We start from the raw sequence: 19,726 nt of genomic DNA, 5'->3' as shown, positions 1-19,726 counted from the left end.
AGTTATAGTCTTATCTCAAATGAATACCCTAATACTATTTTAGGTTGAGTTTGAACCATAAACATGTCCTTACTATTAGACTATCCCATAAACCACAAATACTCTAATATCTTCACTGTAACTTTACTCACTTTAGCCTTGAAATTGAAACCTAATGGTAGGTGGAAAATTCAGGGTCAACCAAACGATGGTTTTCCTTCAAAGTTCAAACCCACCAAAGCAGCAGCCCTATTCACATTCACATTGAGTGAGTACATAGGAAACCATGTGTGTACTTGCCAACTTGGAGACAAAAGCACATAAGAGAGAGAGAGTGTGTGAAACTGTTAGAAGTTAGAACCGGTTCCACTTTTGCCCATGTGTCACTCCCACAGAGCGAGTACCCAAAATATATTAAAAAAAAATCCCCAACCTCGCACGCCACACTCTCACCTATTTCACTCATATCCAATTTCCTTTCATTCTTCACACCAAACCCAAACCCAAACCGCACACGCTGTTCAAAACCGACCCTTCCGTTTCCGTCTTTCCATCCAAACCCAAAAACACCAAAACCAAACCCAAAAACAAAAAAACAAAGCTCTCTCTTAAAATAATCTGAGCCGTTGGATTTGATCATATCTGAATCTTGAAAGCCGAGGCGAGCAATGGTAGGAGAGCCACATCGTAACTCGCCGACATGGAACTCGGAGCCGAGACTCGGATGATGGAACTCACCGATTCAAGCGACGAACTCAGTAGGGTTAGGGACGAGTCTAGGCACTCGGCCGAGGAGACTCGGTCCGGTATCGGAATTGGACTCGGCCTCGGAATCGATCTCAATGAGATCCCCTCGCCTTCGCTCCACGAAACCCTACCCGATTCGTTCGAAGTCGTCCGGAACTTCCACGACAACCCTCCGCCGCCGCTAGGAGGCCCTGCGGAACTCCCTGGTGCAGAGAACGACGCCGGCGCCGGCAATATCAACCACGCGCGCCGCTCCTCTGGCGTTTGTGGTGCGTGCGGAGGGCCTGAGGTTAAAGGCCAAGTTGTCGTCTGCGATGGCTGCGAGCGCGGCTTCCACATCGGCTGCGCAGGAGCGAGAGGCCGCCAGGTTTTGAGTCACGACGAGTGGATTTGTACGGAGTGCGAGTGCAGCGGTGTGAAGAGCAAGCGTTGGCCTCTTGGGGTTAAGTCCAAGCGGATTTTGGACATCAACTCTTCGCCGCCGAGCGACGCCGATGCCGACGGTGAGGCCACGGTGGAGTTATTGGGTTCGAGGTAAGTGCGGCGGCTCGAGTTCATTCATTCAAGTTAGAATTTTTACATTTGAAGTTTGAGAATTGCTCTAGTAGTTATTGAATTGAGTGAAATTGGTGTAACGTTTTGTTGGTTAGCAGTAAAAATTTGTGTTTTAGAGGCTAAAATTTTAGTTTTTGCTTCATATTGGTAGTTAACTAGTTTACAACTTAGTGTTAGGCAATGGGTTTAGAGGGTTAGTTTGCAATCTAGTTTTCAAAGTTTGGTACTTTATTATTATGGATTTATGGTGTAGTTTGACTTGGACTTGGGGTTTGGGTTAGATGAATTGAGATGTGCAATGCTGTGTTTTCCTAGCAGTTGATGCATCAAACAGTCCCCGGTGGTTAATGTGTGTCTATGGTAGCCCAATATATGGTGCCAAGATGAAGGTTTGGCGTCCCATGACTGCCATGCGTTGCTTCATGCCAGCATTTTTGTGAGGTAGACACATCATTGCCAAAAATGATGCTTTAGGGGTCTTAGTTTGAAACCTGGGCTTTTTATATTTGTGGACCACAACTTGTGTTGGCAAGCATTTGATACCATGTCTAGCATCCAACTCCTAGAAATGCCATCTATTGGAAGTTAGAACTTGGTCTATGTGAATGTGGCCCATGGCCTTGCAATGGTATTTGCCTATATGGTGCTTGTCTTGTGGCTATTTTTAGACTTCCTGTTTTAACTTTTGTTCTATGCAAGATTTTGAGGTAGTCAAATACCTATTATGTCACCACTGTAATTTATCCCCTTGAAATAGTTAGCCTTTTTTTTTTGGCTCTATTGCAGTTTCTGGAATCTGAAACTGCTTTTCATATAGTTTCATAGGCAAGCTTAGAAGTTCTTGGTTGTGGCAGAGGTATAGTTTATAATTGCTGCATTATTTTTTCTATGTAGCTTTGTAGTCTCCCCTTATATCAGAACTTGTAATTGTATCACCCACTTGTTACTTTCTTATTTATTTAGGAATGAAATTACCAACTTCTGGACGTTGCATAGAGCAAATCAGGTTATTATTCAAGCGCAAAACAAGCATGTATAAGTTTTTGTCCGTATTTCATTTTGAAATACTATCCTCCTCTTAGCACCATTAGAAGCCTGATATTCCCTAATATTTTCCTACCTCTCCTCTCTCTCTCTCTCCACCCCCCCCCCCACCCGCAAAAAAAATAAAATAAAAGAAAAGTGCAGCCCAGGCCTAACTATTCCAAAATCCTATAAACTGTTAACGCGAAAGAAAATCCTGCCTTATGTGGTGTATGTTGAAAAAGCATATATATCTCATACATATCAAGCATTGCGGACTAAAAACCACTATCTATATCTAGTCTTTCACAAATCAACATTTTTCACGAATCTTGAAATTTAGATAAAAAGTCACACAGTTTAGATGCTCCAAAAAAGAAACCCAGTAAAAAACCTTGAAACACTTTGATCACCTCAATAACTGTGTTTGGCCATGAGAGTGAGCTCTTCCTTTGTTGAAACTCCTAGAAACCATGTATGCTTGTAGGGAGATGTAGAAAAATGTGAGCAGATTTTTGTCTTTTATGTGCTTTAGCCGACACTCTAGGGAGTTCTTTCTCACCAAAATTTCTTTTTTTTCCCCTATCACAATCAATGTGTTGGTTTGCCATCCCATGGGTGTTTTAAGTACATAACTTAGGTGGGACCAAAGGAAAAATAAAACTTAGCTCCAGTGGATTTTGGAGTTATGTTATCTCATAAGTAGCCCAACATTACCGTTAATTATATTTTTCTCCACTTTAAAAAATAATTTCACTGTTGGATTCGTTTAATTATTTTTGATATCCCTTGACTACTTAAAATTGCATTTGACCCATCCGTGAAATATCCGTAGTGAAATGGGAAATAAAAATAATTTATTGTCACTTTATTATCAGTATATTAAATTAGGAACTCAAGGATTGAAGATATTGTGATGATAAACAACAAAAAAAAAAAAGCCTTAGTCCCAAATTTTTTTTAGCCGACCTGAAAAAATTTAGGACCAAGGCTTTGTTGTTGTCGCTGTTGTTTGTTATCACTATATCTTCAATTTTTGAGTTCCTAATTTAATATCTTGATTAGTTTGATCAGGTCCAATACTTTGAATAATTAATTCCCATTAAATCTATCTAAGGGGGATATATCTTGTCTGGTGTCGAGATTATGGATTTTATCTTGAGGAATGTGATTACCCAATATATTGAGATTATTACCATTCATGATTTCACTTTTATATACATAAAACACCCTACATTTTATGTTTGAATGCACCGTGTTCTCAAGATTGAGAGTGAATGCTCTTAGCAGTCACGAGTTTAATTATTCAAGTGACAGTAATTTATAGAATAATAACCCACAACAAACCTGTTCAATGTAATTTAAATACATCAACATATCAATAAGAGGTTTACACCATTTCCTTGATCAAGATAGACCATCATTATTTTGATATGTTGTCTAATCAGATGCAATACCCAATTTCATCACTGCCTAACAATTAAAGTTTTTGAGTCAAAAGGGCATTGTGACTTAGATTTTCCATATGTTAATCTCATTAACACACCTAAATTACATACATAAGTTAATGTAACTCATGGACTATTCATCAAACGAATTCATAATGTCCAATGTTGATATAATTTCAGAAAATAACACTTATTAGTGAAAAATTTCATTCAAATTGGATTTTAGGGCACTATTACTTTGTATTTGGAAGGAAAGAAACACTTGGTCTTTTGAAGGTTATGAAATCTTGGTTTTAGAAGTGAAATATATGTTAATTAGGTTCTTATATGAGTAATGAGTGGTCATCAGCTTCATGATAGCTGACATTTTCAAATATATTTGAGATGATAGATCTTTGTAAATTTAGACAAAAGTTGTTGTTGTACTCTTGTATGCTTACCATGTACATGGGTTGCGCTCCTTTGTGCTCTATGATGAATTGTTACTTATAATAAATAAATAAATTAATGCAACGAAAGTTCTTGTTTTCCAACAACCTAAACCCGTCAAGATTTGGACTTCTTAGCTCAAATCGGTCTTTCCAGCCATTATATGTAATTGCACATATATTTCTTACTGTTGGGCTCTGAAAACCTTTCTCCAAGCTAGCGTAAGAGACCATCATTGCGGTCTTATGTCAGTGTCATTTGCAAACTTCACCATTGAAGCAAATTGATAATCAAGCTTGGTGGAATCCATTTGAACATAAGCTTGTTCCTTACTGCTTTTAGGTCATTCTTGTGCTTGCTAAAGCATTTAATAGCTTGTAGGGTTTAGCTGCCATTTTGTTTCTTTGTGAGTGAGTTTATCTTATTTCATAATTTATTGAATTTTCTTTTCATTTATGTCATCCATACTTGTTTGTTAATATATTTAGCAAATACCTTGAAATGCAACTTGTCATAAGTAGTTACTGGTTACATTTATTTTGGTTTTAGAAAACACACTCCAGGTGATAATTCTTTTGGTCGCAATCCATTTGGTGCTCCAGTGACATTCCCTAACTTTTTGTTCGCGGGAAATGGCTTTGGATTTCCAAAAGCTTCTGGGATTTTGACACACACTGTCAAATTGGGTTTTGAAGATATATTGCAACATTCACAGAGTACTAATAGAAAATATGAGGAGGTAGATTTGGGTTTCCCACTAGGAAGGTGTAAGAGTAGTAATAATACAGTTATTAGACGATCATCTCCGAATCCTAGCGAGATTTTTTTGCAAGCTCTTAGAGATTTTGTTTCTGAAAGGCATGGTGTGCTGGAGGAAGGTTGGCGCGTGGAATTTAGACAATCAATGGGCAATTGTGAACTGTGTGCTGTTTACTGTGCTCCAGATGGGAAGATATTTGATTCAGTGTATGAAGTTGCTTGTTATCTTGGGCTGAAGCCTAACTTCAACACTTTGGAACCTGAAGTAAGAAGTGAGGGTTCTCAGTCAATGTCTGGAAGGTCTCATCTATCAAGGAAAAGGAAGTCATCAAGAATTTCAATTGCTAATGGTTTTGCTGAAAATAAGGAAATTTTGACCAGTGATAATCATAAAGAGCTCTCATCAAATGGCCTGACTATGGAAGTCTGTTCAAATACTGTTGGGAATAATGTAAAAGTTACAGAAACTGGGACAGAAGAGAATGCTTACTCTGGGTCTCAGCAGTCTAAAGTAAGTTTACATCTTACATGTTATTGAACTAGTTTTTCTTTCTCTGCTTACGGAATGATATGTAAGCTATTTGATTTAAAAAACTGGATGTAATTACTTTCAGCTAGTTCTTCTTGCCTCATTTTTGTTTATTTTCTACATTTTCAGGATGGGTTTCCTGTGCAGTTTGAAGATTTTTTTGTTCTTTCACTTGGAGAGCTTGATGCTAGGGCTTCATATCATGATGTTAGCCAGATCTGGCCTGTAGGATATAGATCCTGTTGGCACGATAAGATTACTGGTTCTCTTTTTATGTGTGAAGTGTCAGATGGTGGTGATTCTGGACCTATCTTTAGGGTCAGAAGGTGTTCATGCTCTGTGTTGTCCATTCCAAATGGGGTAACTGTCATCTTCAGGCAAAACCTTGGGCAGTTTGTTGATCAAATTAATGAAGAAATCAATGATATTACTTCCCATGATATGGATTGTGATAATGATAGTGGAATTCAGACTATTCTTTCAGACCCCTGCCCGCCTTCAGAAAATGATATTTTGTCCTGTCTTCGGAGTAGTTCAAATGGAGCTTGTGATGTTCAAACATTAGGCGATTTAGGTTTGAGAGATGAAATTGGCGAGATTTTAGTAGAAGATCGCTCGTCATCTTCTGCATGGAAAAAGGTGGCTAAAAAAATCATTACTGCTTGCTCTGAAATCTGTGAACGGAAAGGCACTTTAAAGTTCTTCTGCAAGCATGTTGAAAATGAAATAGGCATACCTAATAGTTACATAGCATCTGATAAAAGCCAAGTGAATTGGACATTATTATCTAAATTCTGCCGTTCACAGGCTTCCCTCAGCATCCCATCTGTATTTCGGGCTGACAATGAGCTGGAGACTTCATTTAATGTACTGGAAAAATGGTTGGAGCAGGATAGATTTGGATTAGATGCGGAATTTGTGCAGGAAATCATAGAACAGCTTCCTGGGGTACAAACCTGTTCACGCTATGAGTTTCTGATAAATAGAGGTAATTATTCTGCTTCACCAACAGTTGGAAATGGGCTCCTGATGGTCAAATTGAAAGGTGCTTTACATTGCATTGAAGAAGAAGCATTGGATGGATTATTTAGGAGATCCAAAAAAGCCAGGTTGGTTGAAAACCATGTCATTTATGACTGTCCTCCTCCTGGTAAGCCTTTGTGCTCGAGGGTTCCCCATGAACTTGTTGGTGATGTTTATCAGGTATGTCCATACTCTTGCAAGTGTCACAGTTGATTGATTTAATTATCATAATTGTACTTTGTGGCATATGATTCAATAGCTACTATCTGAGGTCTTACTGGTTTTCTGTTATCTTTCTAGGCTTGGGAGTTACTGTGGCGTTTTCATGAAATTTTGAGTCTGAAAGAACCTTTGTCATTGGAGGAACTTGAAGAAGAACTCATCAATCCATGGTCAGATGGCACAAATCTTCTAGAGAAATTTGAAAAGGAGACCCAGGGGAGTCATGGTGTACAGTCACATAGAATTGATGGTACTGGTGGATCAATCTTATCCCCAAGCTGTAAATCTTCTCCTTCACTAGATGCAGAAAATCCGCATGTGTTTATACAAATGGAAACAGGGGCGACAAAGGAGGCAGCTCAAGCTAAACTTGCATCTCTTACTTACAGTAGAAGCTCTGGTGTAGCCTTAACTAAGGCTCATAAATCTCTGCTAAGAGTGCTGATAGGTGAGCTGCAATCCAAGGTTGCTGCACTAGTTGATCCAAATTTTGATTCCGGAGAGTCAAAATCAAAACGGGGAAGGAAGAAAGATGTGGATAGCGGTATTCCTGCTAAAATAACTAAGATCAATATGCTGCCTATTAATGAACTAACTTGGCCAGAATTAGCTCGAAGATACATCTTGGCTGTCTTATCCATGGATGGTAATCTTGACTCTGCAGAGATTACTGCTCGTGAAAGTGGTAAGGTCTTTCGCTGTTTGAAAGGTGATGGTGGGGTGCTTTGTGGCTCACTTACTGGAGTGGCTGGAATGGAAGCTGATGCCCTTGTAAGTCTCTTACTTTTTATGGCCATTATTTACTGAACCTTCCTAATTCAATGATTTAGATGTGCATCAACATCATTTTGATTGGTACTTATCCACCAAATAAAGAAAATCATTTTGATTGGTACGCATCTTTGAAGTAAAATGTTGAGAACAATTGCCTTCAATATTTCATGCGGGGACATGTAAAAAAGGACAAAGTTTAGCTACAAAATTGAGGCTACAACCTTACCCAATAAAATAAATATTACTACATATTTTCAAAATTTAATTGTTAAATTGTATGTTCTTTATGCTTTTAATACACATCTCAAATTTTGTGTTAATCAGATGTTATTTATTATATAATCTATAAACTTATATTTTATACATAATTTTAAACTACAAAATTTGTAATTTAAACAATTTATTGATGACATAACTATTAATATTTAATTTTCAAGAAATTTTGCAAGCATGTAGAATATAAGAAGAAGATGTAATCCAATGGTGGATTTGTCAAAATTCACCTCCAATAAACAGATATTGCATAAGGTTATAGCCTAAGGCTATAACCAATTTTGTAGCTAAACTTTGTCACTCTAACTTTGAACCTTGTGCCCTTGATTGTGATCATCATGGTTTCAAATAATTTGCATTCTTTTCATGTGGTTTAGTTTTGTTCTTGTTGCCATACAGAAATTGCAAAATTGTTTCTATGGCCTCTAAAGGAATGAAAGAGATTATTGGAGAGCATGTTGAGCTTTTCATGGACTTTTTGTGTGATCCATAGTGAACTTGCCTGTGTCATTGTGGGAATTGTTGTGTAACTCTTCTTATATGATCTGTACATTGACACTACATAAAAGTTTCCTATTGTTATGGCTGTCTTTGAAAAATTCTGAGTATAAAAGGTAATAGCTAAGTGCATTTTATGTCAGTTGTTTGACTTGTTTTTATTTTTTTAATTTTTTCAATCTCTACATTTTCATGTGTATGTTTCTTGGTTCCATGATATGTGCCTCATTTTTATTTTTTTATTAGTTGTGCTTTCCCTGCTGCATTATCTAATTCCAATATTTGTTCCTTTGATTCTTGGTTTTGTGATTCAAGAAAATGATTTTGTAGTGCCTTTTAGTTACTTGACTTTCCTGATATACTACAATGGCTTCACTGCTGTGTGATATTTTTCCCTTTTAATTTTAGTTATATAAAAAATTTTGGTCCAGATCTCTGATTTATACAAAGTACATATATTTTCCAGTGTCTGTAGTTGCTGTAACTCATGGTGCAGTTGAAAAACGGAAAAGAAAAAATAAGATGCATGCTAATTGCTTTTCTTCCTTAACCTTCAGTTGCTTGCAGAGGCTACAAAGCAAATTTTTGGTTCTTTGAACAGAGAAAATGATGTTCTTGCCATAGAAGATGAAGCTTCTGATGCAAATGCAACTGGTGCTTCCGAGAAGAATTGTGTGAATGGTGATAATATACCTGAGTGGGCAAAGGTGCTGGAACCTGTTAGAAAACTACCCACAAATGTGGGAACAAGGATCAGAAAGTGTGTTTATGAAGCTTTGGATAAAGGTCCACCGGAGTGGGCAAAGAAGATATTGGAACATTCAATCAGTAAAGAAGTGTACAAGGGCAATGCATCAGGACCTACAAAGGTGCTATTTGCAATAACTTGTTTCCTCTACTTTCTTTAATGAAATCTTTGTAGATATTAAAACCCTAAGCAAAATGTATGTTTCATATTGTATCCTATCATCTTTTTTTTTTTTTTTTTTTTTTTTTTTTTTTTTTTTTAATTTTTAGTTCATATCTGTCCATTTTCTTTACTTGAAGTTAAGTTAAAACAATAATTCATGTTAGCAAAAATTTAATAATTATTTTCTTTAAATGATTAGACAAAAGCACTAAATCTTTAATGCAGAATTTGAATTGTTACATCTTGAGACATGCAAGGCTCTGCAAGGGGATTGAATAGTGTAGGGAATGTGTCATCATTTGACCATTATATCTACTTATCAAAAAAAAATCATTTGACCATTATATCTTAAGAATTTAACAAAACCTGCAAATTCTAGATGCCTTTAACCTGTAACTGCTATTTTCTACCTTTTTACGACAATCTGATGGATTATACATAGGTATCCTTGAGTTCACGTTGTAGTCATGAGTTCAATTTTATTAAACTAACAATTTTTTAGTACTATCCATACGTTGTGCTCTCTCTCTCTCTCTCTCTCTACCTGGGTCCTAAAAAGTATTTACCACCTATAAGGTATCTTTATTGTTGTTATTCTTTTTTTGAAATATAGGTTTGTTTAGTAGTTTCTCATCCTGTTCAGGAAAGCAATGATCATATGTTTTCTCTCTTTGTTCAATTGAATGTTCCTTGTAAGTAGCAGTGTCAAAACCTGTGCTAATCTACAATGCTGACTCAAGCTTAATCCATTTGCTCTGCTTAATACAACTTACTATAAATTGACTGACTTCGGGTTGGAGGCTGGGTGCAATGGGTCATATGATTGTCCTACTGTGAAAAAGGAAACTTGAATATTTGATTGAACATGTTAGCAGAATTTGTTGTGCTTCATTTTCTTTTGATAAGTAATACAATTTTTATTAAGAAGTCAAGAAAACCTCCCAGAATTTGTTTTGTATTTCCATAAATATTTAGAATTTGATTTCTTATTTTATTGTTTTATGTCACATAAGCTTTCAAGGTATTTATTTTGATCTGATCTATTAACCTACTGGAAAAAAAAAATGTAAGTAGAAAGATCAACCATGCAACCTTGCAAAGGTCAAACCTTATAGTTAAAAATCTGAGATAAACTTTATGAATTGTTTGTCTTCCTCTATTTTTTACTGTGTAACTAGTCAAGCTTAGTGTCTTTTTTTTTTTTTTTTAACAAACATTGCAGCAAGATTGATGCTGAAATGAATGCTCTGATTGGTTGAATGCAGAAAGCTGTTCTTTCAGTGCTAGCTGATGTATGTGGTGACAAAGTGCAACAAAAATCTGTGAAGGGGGCAAAACAGAAGACCTTTATCTCTATATCCGACATCATCATGAAGCGATGCCGTATTGTGTTACGTCATGCTGCTGCTGCAGATGATACAAAAGTTTTCTGCACTCTGCTGGGGAGAAAACCTATAAATTCAAGCGATAATGATGATGAGGGATTTCTTGGATCTCCTGCCATGGTATCTCGTCCTTTGGACTTCAGGACCATTGATTTGAGATTGGCAACTGGGGCCTATGGTGGATCTCATGAAGCGTTTCTTGAGGACATTCGGGAGGTCTGTTTTCTAGCGAAATTTTTTGCTTGGCCTAACTGTTTTGCCTCTGGTTTTTCCTCACAATGTTCTTTCCCTTAAGTTATTAAAAAAGGTTCTGTCCATGAAGTTCCTTAAACGTGTGGAGGTTGATAAATTTCTTAATGTACCTATTTTAATGAGTAAAGTACGCTTTTGGCTCCTAAGGTTTCAAAATTTTCATTCCGGCCTATTATGTTTGGTTCCGTTTTCATATTGGTCATGTTGTACATATCTGTTAGTAATCAGGTGACACTTGGTGTTGTATGGGTGACATGTCTTAATGGACATTACTTATCTGGCACTGATTGGTCAGATTCTTAACAAAATGGACCGTAGGGCCAATATGAAAATGGAGTCAAACATGGAGGGCCAAATCTTGAGTGGCCAAAAGTGTAATTTAAACTTCAGTGTATTTTTATAGCATTTATGAGTGGGATTGACTATTTGGAATATTATTAATTATGTGATCTCAGAGGTCAGATCCTCCACACACCCCCAACCCCCCCCCCCCCCCCCCCCCCCCAAAAAAAAAAAAAAAAAAAAAAAACTGATCAGGCTATGATGGTTATGAAATGTACATCCTGCAGATGAGGATTGACATGTTTCTTAACACAAGACTGGAATATTTTATTTCTCATCATTGTGGTTATTCAGGTTTCAGTTTTCACTGACACATAATTTATTTATTTAACCTTTCAAATGTAATAAACGAAAACTTTCAACTTGCAGTTATGGAATACTATTCGCACTGCTTATGGGGATCAGCCTGATTTGGTTGAATTGGCTGAGACATTATCTCAGAACTTTGAATTATTGTATGAAAAGGAGGTTCGTAGTCTCTCTTTTTCTCTCAGTGTTTTTATATATGTAACAGCCTATTTGACCAGTTATTCATGACTTAGCTATTCAATTGTGGAAGACTGAATATAGTTCAGCTTGTTTAGAATTCCATAAAATAAAATTTGGTTATGCAATTAATCTGGTATTTATTTTATTATTATCATATATTTTTTGTTGCCGAACTTTGTCTAAAGTCACCATCTGAAAGATACCATGATTAATGCTACTATGAAGTTCCTACCTCCTCCATTATCTACCTATAAAAAAAAAATTCACGACCACACTTGCTGTGACATTTTATTCATCATTAAAAAAAAAGCTACTATGAAGTTCAAGGTTGCCACTAATGAGCTATAGCTCAATTGGTACTTCCTCCTCCCATATTAATTGGATGTAGCCATTTAGGGTGAGTTTATGATTTCAAGATCTTTCAAGATCCACTAATTGGTTGTGTAACTTACCAATTAAAAAAAAGAATTTCAAGATTGTCAAACTGGCATTTTGGAAGGGACCATGGTGGATTTTCTGGATTGATTTATGTGATTGGTTTAGAAAGATGTGAAAGACTTCAGTATAATAATCATATACTCTAAATAACCACTGCAATCATTTAAGTAAAAAATCTTCGCAAGATTCCTCCTCCCATACTAATAATAATATTGCTCTCTCTCTCTCTCTCTCTCATATGCACGTGCTTTTCCACACCATCTTTTGCATAATATTTTAGCACCAGTGTTGAGTTTGTTTTCTTTTGATGCAGGTTGCTACTGTTGTCCAGAAATTTGGGGAGTACACTAAATTGGAAAGATTTAGTGCTGAAACAAGGAAGGAAATTGACGAGTTTCTTGCTTCCACAAATGAGATTCCCAAAGCCCCTTGGGATGAGGAAGTTTGCAGAGTATGTGGCATTGATAGAGATGATGACAGTGTCCTACTATGTGATACTTGTGATGCTGAGTATCATACTTATTGCTTGGATCCTCCACTTGCAAGGATTCCTGAAGGAAACTGGTATTGCCCTACTTGTGCTGGTAAACGCATGGTTCAAGATGCCTCAGAACACATCCAGGTCATTAACCGACGCCAGAGTAAAAAGTATCAGGGAGAATTTACCCGTGTTTACTTGGAGGCACTTACACAATTATCATCTGTAATGGAAGAGAAAGAGTACTGGGAGTTCAGTGTAGGCGAGGTTTGTCTATGGAACTATACTTAAATATTGCCTTGCTAGCTGTGCTGATATTGATTGTGTTCTGTGGAAGTTTGCATCATTTGATGTTATTTTGGCCTTTAATAGGCAGTTTATTGTTTATTTGTTTTAATCCCTGCTAATTTAATTTAACTTGGAAATAATTTTTGTGTGAGTGGTAGTTATTGTTTTGTGCAATTTCAATGGATAAATGGCATATTGGCACTATATGGCCATGCCATTGCAGCATTGATATTATAATGCACTGTCTGTTTTCCTTCATCTGTGGTTTTATTTCTCTCTCTCTCCCGCACTCCCCCCCCCCCCCCCTCCTCCTCCTCCTCCTCCCTCACTTTTTTTGGTGGCATTAAACCTTTCCTCTGCTTTTTTTTTTTTTTTGGGTTGGATTTGTTATCTTATTCTTATCTTGGTTGCATTTTGTCTGTATCCTTATATCTTATTGTATACTTCTGTGTAATGGAGAAATTAAGAACTGCTGGTGTATTTGACATTGAGGTTTCCAACATGCAAATGGATAATAAATATTACATTTTGAAGTTTTTCTTATAAAACTACAGGCTAAAGCTTGACTTGTTCATGTTTGTAAAATGAGAACAAATTATAATGTCTTTCTCAGACATGGCGATGTCTGGCAATAAATTTCTTTTTGTTGCTTGTTTGGTATTTCTTGGACATGGTGATGGTTGAGTTGCTTTCTTGTTGGCTTAGAGGTGTTGGGCGACATAGGAAGGCATCTGTTTGGGGTGTGATTCTGCAGTTTATTATGTGGAACATATGTTGAGAATGGAACATCAGAATCTTCAAAGGGGAGGAGTGTTCTATCATTGAGTTGAAGCGCATTTTCCTTCTTTCTTTGTTTGAATGGAGGACTGCTTTGAGTGGTCTTGACATACCCTCTGTTTTAGATTTTGTAGATTTTTGTAATTTTTGGTAGACTTTTGCTTTCCTTGTACACTTCCTGTGTATAAAGGAATTTGCTTCTTTTCTTTTCTCATATTTTCAACAAAGTTTTTATTTACCAATCAAAAAAGAAAAAAAGAAAAAAAAGAAGCTAATATACATAGTTTTATTGGCTCTTTGATTTTAGTTTGCAATCCTTAAGGTGTACACATATTGTGTGTTTAAACTGCTTCCTCTTTCTTAATAAAACTGGTCTGCTTATATATATTTAAAAGGTCACATTCACAACTTCTGCTATTTATCCACCTAAAAAAATCGATCTAGATGAAAATACGGGTGATTGGAGTTTTCCTCTGCATAATCGTTGGACAGGTATGGTTTGGATGTATTGTTGAATTGTCTTAAGTGGAGAGACTGGGAGTGGTGGACCAGAAATTGCTTCTGGATTCAGGATTTTGTAGTGGTGAAAGTAGGGAGGTAAAAATAATGTGGACTCAATTGATATGGTTATCAACTGAATTGTTGGGCATACTTCTTTAGGTAGTCTGAATGGTTGGGCTTACTTCTTTAGGTAGTCTGAATTGGGGGGCTTAACATCATTAGTTAGTCTGAATAGGATTTTGCGAGCTTTAGGCGCTCTTTTGTGCATATAGGCATGCAATCCTGTAAATTCAAGTTATATATATACTAGATGATCATGCGTGTTGGGAGATTGGAAGACTTGTGTTCAGGACTGAGAACAGTGTCAAGGGAACTTGGCATGGAAAAACTTGTTATACCCTTTGGTGGTAATTAATGTCCATTTTTACCTTGCTTATCTTTAGCAGCCTGAATGGTGCTGTTCAAGATAAACTGTCCTGTGTGCCTTATGATACAGCATAAGCATGTATCGTTTCTGAACTAGCTGTGCTTTTTAGACAAAATCATGATACAGCGTTTTAACCTGATTTTAGTGATCCAGACATGGACCCTTGTAGTTAGACTAGAAGGCCTATATGTGCATAATGCTCTATTTCTATACGTCTTGTCTATTACTTTGTCACTGATAACCTGGTAAATGTATTTCTTATTTTTTTCTTACTGTGAGAGTAAAAGTATCTTGTACATATTGTTTGAGGAATCATTTTACAGGCATGCACCAACAATTTTTGCTATGATGACGAAATGTGGACACAGCTTGTATGTGCTATTCATATTTTCAAAATATGTTTTAGAGTCTCTGTTTCTTTTTCTCACTTTGGTTATTATGTTCCTTTAATGATAAAAAAAACATGATGTTCCCTTTTATTGAAATTGCAGAGAACATTCCTGCTCAAATTTTTATGTGATGAGTTACTTAACTCAGCTCTTATCCGTCAGCACCTTGAGCAGTGCCCCGAGTCATCAGCTGAATTGCAGCAGAAATTGCGTTCTTTATCTGTTGAATTGAAGAATCTTAAGGCCAAGGAAGAAAACTTGGCTGCACGAGTTGCGAAGGCTGATACAAGTTTGCTTAATGGTGTTGGGGAAGTTAATGTAAAAGAAGGTGTTGCTAATAAACTTACAAACCAGGGAAATTGTTTGGGACGGACGCAAATTTCAACTGGTACTCCTAACCATTTTGGAGTCTTCTCTAATGAACTGCCGCATCCAGAGGGTGATCAAGATGAATCTGGGCTTAATGGTGCTGATAAACACCCACCTGTTGTCACTGGTTCAGAGAATAACATTCAAATTATGAATTACATAGACACTGAAGTTCATTTAAAAGATGTCAATGGTGTGGTGGATGACAGGAAAGTAGCTGGCAACCTTTTCTCCCATAGTGCTTCTCAAGAGACTGACAAATCCAGTAGACCAAATGGGTTGCCCAGATCAAATTCACTGTCCCAAGAAATTAATGGCTCTGCTGGAGACATCGATTTCCAGGATAACTTGCAAGAATACAAGGGAAGGGAGATTTCTTTGTCACCTTCTGATCGGCAAGGACATAGTACTGCTACCAAGGTGAGCAGTCATGCAGCTCAGCATGCTCCTGTTGGTGCAAATGAGTCACAGGCCTGTCATCTTGAGTTGAACTCTGTGAAGAATGACATTGCGCTTCTGCAGGACTCAATTACTTCTGTGGAGTTGCAGCTTTTTAGGCTTTCTGTGAGGAGGGAGTTCTTGGGAAGTGATTCTGTGGGTCGATTTTATTGGGCTTCTGTCACACCGGGCGGGCATCCGCGGTTTATTGTTTGTGGGAGAGCTATGCAGCATGGAAGGAAGATGATGTATCATGGAGCTGCTGCTGACAAGTTTTCTGTTCTGCAGAATTCTGCTTTATCTGGCATAGATAATCATGAGGGGTCAAAAGCTTCCTGTCCTTTCCTATCTGAGCTGAATGATGCTATGGCCCTTTGTTCATCATGGTTTTGTTATGAAACTGATGCAGAAATTCATGAACTGACTGGTTGGTTGAAGACTAATGACCCAAAGGGGAGAGAATTGAAAGAGTCCATTTTGCAGTGGCAAAAGCTGAGATTTCAAGACTCTTTTCAAAATGAAAATGAAGGTCAGGATGAGCACCAGGCAGATCTGTCATTGAGCAGAAATAGGGAGCTAGCTGGATCTTCTAATTGTCTTGTCTCAAAGGCAGCCACATTGCTTGAGGAGAAGTATGGTCCCTGCTTTGAGTTGGAAACAATTGACATTTTGAAGAAGCGGGGGAAAAAGGTAAGAGTAGTCAATGATGAGAAGATGTACAGATGTGATTGCTTAGAACTCATTTGGCCTTCTAGACACCATTGCCACTCTTGTCACAGATCCTTTTACACTGATGTGGAACTTGAGGGGCACAATGACGGTAGGTGCAGTTTTGGTGCACCAGCCTTTGAGAAGGGTAAGGAAATAACTGATGTAAAGAAAGGCAAAGGGAATCCAAAATGTGAAGTCGTTCGGGAGGAGTGCACAGGAGAAATGGATGGTGTTGAAACTTCAAAAGGTGGACGTTCTCAGCCTAGCTCAAGGCTGATTAAATATCAGAATGAAGGATTAGTATGCCCGTATGACTTTGATGAGATCAGTTCCAAGTTTGTGACAAAGGATTCGAACAAGGATTTGGTACAGGAGATTGGACTTCTTTGTTCAAATGGAATCCCATCTCTTGTCCCATCCACATCTCCTTACCTCAGTGATTCTACAGTAGTCTTAATTCCTCAGGAAGATGTAGGTCTTGCAGGTGATGGGTCCAAGGCTATTGAAAGACCTGTTTCAGAAGAAAATACTAGCATAACTAATGCTGGCCATGATGGTAGATGTGATAATTCTCCCAGAAGATCTGCAAATGAAGTCAATCAAAAAGTACTGAAAACCAACAAGGCAGCTTTAGGACGTGTGGAGAAAAGAGAGAAAATATCCTCTTTAGACTGCCATTCTTTAGAAACGGGTGTTGGTCGCTGTTGTGTGGTGCCCGTGTCTTCCTTGAGGCCATTAGTAGGTAAAGTATCACAGATTTCAAGGCGACTCAAGATCAACTTACTAGATATGGATGCTGCCCTCCCTGAAGAAGCTCTTAGACCATCAAAGTCGCATGTGGAAAGGAGATGGGCATGGCGTGCTTTTGTTAAATCTGCAGGGACAATATATGAGGTCAGTCTCGTCTCTCTTTCTCTCTCCGAGCATCTAACTAGTTTTCCTGATGCATGTAGCGCCCACCCCCCCCCTCCCGGGGGGCCGGTCCGACAAACAAATCATAATTACAGAGTGGAATGCCTTAGGGGTGGTCCCAAGGTGGCTTGATTCCAGATCCTCATGGATCAAGAGACCTGGAAACCACTAGATCATTCCCTTGGGGTTGGTCAGTCTCATCTCTTGGTATTGGAGCAGTTTGACATATCACTAGCAAACCACATTTTACAGTGCTTCAATCATTGTTAGTCCATCTATACTGTTTATTATGTCCTTAATGAGTACTTCGGGGTAGGAATAGATTGGAGTTTCTTTGATTCACAATACCTTATTGAACTAGGACCTGATATTTCTGATCCAAGACAAAATTTTTAGCAATCCCAAATTTTGTTCCCCCCCCTTATTTACCATTTTGAAAAGCAACTTCAAAAGAAAACCTTACAGAATCCTTTTAATTATAATCAGTGCGGTTATAGAAGTTTAAGCCTATCCCCCTTTGTTTTGCGTTCAGGGTAAACTGGTTTATCACAATTCTGTACTAGTGCATTTCAAAATGATCTACATTGTAGAGAACTTTGGACTAAATTTAGTCTTTATAAGAGTATCAACCTGGTTTGTTTTTGAGTATACAGTCTGCTGTTATCAATTCTTTTTACCTTGTGGAATGGATTAGGTCTTGTGTTCTTTTTGTGCATGTGCACTTATGCATTCATCTGAAAGATAATCACTGTGTGGACTACATGGACAAAGTTTGCCTTCCTATGAAATTATCCAAATCTTTGGTATAAATGAATGTAGTGAAAGTGAATGCGTAGTCTCACGACTCTGCTTAACTTGTCAGTTGATTTTCGTTTGTTAGCCATTAACTCTCTCTCTCTCTCTCTCTCTAAACTGAAATATTAGATATTATGCAATGAAAGGAGTTTAAAATTTTAAGTGAACTTAACTTGTATTTGATCTCTACAATTTACAATTTAATAATTGTTGCATATTTAATACATATTTTATGTAGTTGCAAAGTTAAACTTCCTTGGTTGTTTCAGATGGTTCAAGCAACAATTGTATTGGAGGACATGATTAGGACAGAATACTTGAGGAATGATTGGTGGTATTGGTCTTCACTCTCAGCTGCTGCCAAAACTTCTACTCTCTCTTCCCTTGCCCTACGTATATTCTCCCTTGATGCTGCTATCGTGTATGAGAAGATCTCATCCTGTTTAGATTCAACTGAAAATTTGGAACCAAGCAGCATACCAGATCCAAAGCCGCTTCCAAGCTTGGAATTAGCAGAGAAATCCAAGGTCACCAGGAGGTCTAACAAGAAGAGGAAGGAACCAGAGGGTTAATCTTGGGATGCTTGACCTTTTCATTTCCTGAGGAATTCATTCCAGACCAATTTTGATATGGGGCAGCAGTGGCCCATTTGTTGTATGCATAGTAGATATGATCAGAGACCAGTTTGTGGTTTTTTCTGGGTCATAGAGAATCTGGGGACAGGTGACTGAGGTCGCTGTGCTGCTGCCAAATCGTTTGGATGTACATATGAGGTAAAAGCTGACTTGCTAACTCAGGATGCTCGGTTGGGAAGCTGAGTTCTGCTCGGAGGACTTTGAAATACTGTGAGCAGTAATGCACGAGGATATATCCAATTTTGGATTAATTCTGCTGCAGCTTTCAGATTTGTTGCTTGGAAAGAAGATTTGGGAGTACATTTTTCTCACTGAGCCGGATCCATATACGTATACAGAGGAATTTTTGTAAAAAAAAAAAAAAAAAAAGGGGGTGGGGAGTGGGGCAGGATAAATTAGGAACAGTCAAAGTTGAGCAGGTGTAGTTATATTCCATTCTTTATTCATCTCTTTATCTATCCCACCTTGCTTTTGTAAATTTTTGAATTAAATGAGGGTGTGGTAGAGAAGTTGCGTAAAAGTAGTCACCATTGTGCTCGGATTTTGGCATTTCACTAAAAATTGAGTGACCAATCTACGGCTCTGTAGGTGATTCGCCATACCGACTCCATTGGGAACAAACAAACCATGCGTGATTTGCCATACAATATGCTTCAGGTTATCAGTTTATCGGTCCAATCAACCTATAAGTCGTTATGGGATTTAATTTTGGGAGTTATAAACCTTATTCTATGGATGGAACTTCTGAATTGGTGAAAAGCTTAAAACTTTCTACATGCGAAATGATAATACTATCAACTTTCAGCTTAAATTTCAAAAGGTATCTTGAGTACCTAAACAGGTTTATCATTGTAAGTGGTTGGAGGTCATTTTTTATGAAGCAGGGATTTTTTGTTAGAAAGGGGGAGATAAAGGAAGGCAGTTCTCCTTT

At 37.6% G+C, this 19,726-nt stretch overlaps 1 protein-coding gene across 1 annotated transcript; it reads left to right on the top strand.

Annotated features, from left to right (window-relative positions):
* The first annotated feature begins 466 nt into the window (after nt 1-466).
* Nucleotides 467-19,462, top strand: LOC126714909 (methyl-CpG-binding domain-containing protein 9). Its single transcript, XM_050415320.1, has 10 exons — nt 467-1,260; nt 4,731-5,451; nt 5,599-6,672; nt 6,793-7,485; nt 8,817-9,128; nt 10,435-10,770; nt 11,518-11,616; nt 12,389-12,820; nt 15,038-17,347; nt 18,430-19,462. The coding sequence occupies exons 1-10, from the start codon at nt 680-682 to the stop codon at nt 18,730-18,732; spliced, it is 6,861 nt and encodes a 2,286-aa protein (XP_050271277.1). The 5' UTR covers nt 467-679; the 3' UTR covers nt 18,733-19,462.
* The last annotated feature ends 264 nt before the right edge of the window (nt 19,463-19,726 follow it).

The sequence above is a fragment of the Quercus robur genome, chromosome 2 (genome assembly GCF_932294415.1).
Source record: "Quercus robur chromosome 2, dhQueRobu3.1, whole genome shotgun sequence".
Taxonomy (NCBI): Eukaryota; Viridiplantae; Streptophyta; class Magnoliopsida; order Fagales; family Fagaceae; genus Quercus; species Quercus robur.
The sequence above is the reverse complement of the archived record's forward strand: the minus strand, read 5'-3'. Positions and strand labels throughout refer to the sequence as shown.

Bases quoted from the DNA above. Each gene is read 5' to 3' on its own strand.
- LOC126714909 (XM_050415320.1), top strand. From the start codon at position 680: ATGGAACTCGGAGCCGAGACTCGGATGATGGAACTCACCGATTCAAGC. The intron at 5,452-5,598 runs GTAAGTTTACAT...CTACATTTTCAG, and splicing joins CTGGGTCTCAGCAGTCTAAA to GATGGGTTTCCTGTGCAGTT. The intron at 11,617-12,388 runs GTTCGTAGTCTC...CTTTTGATGCAG, and splicing joins AATTATTGTATGAAAAGGAG to GTTGCTACTGTTGTCCAGAA.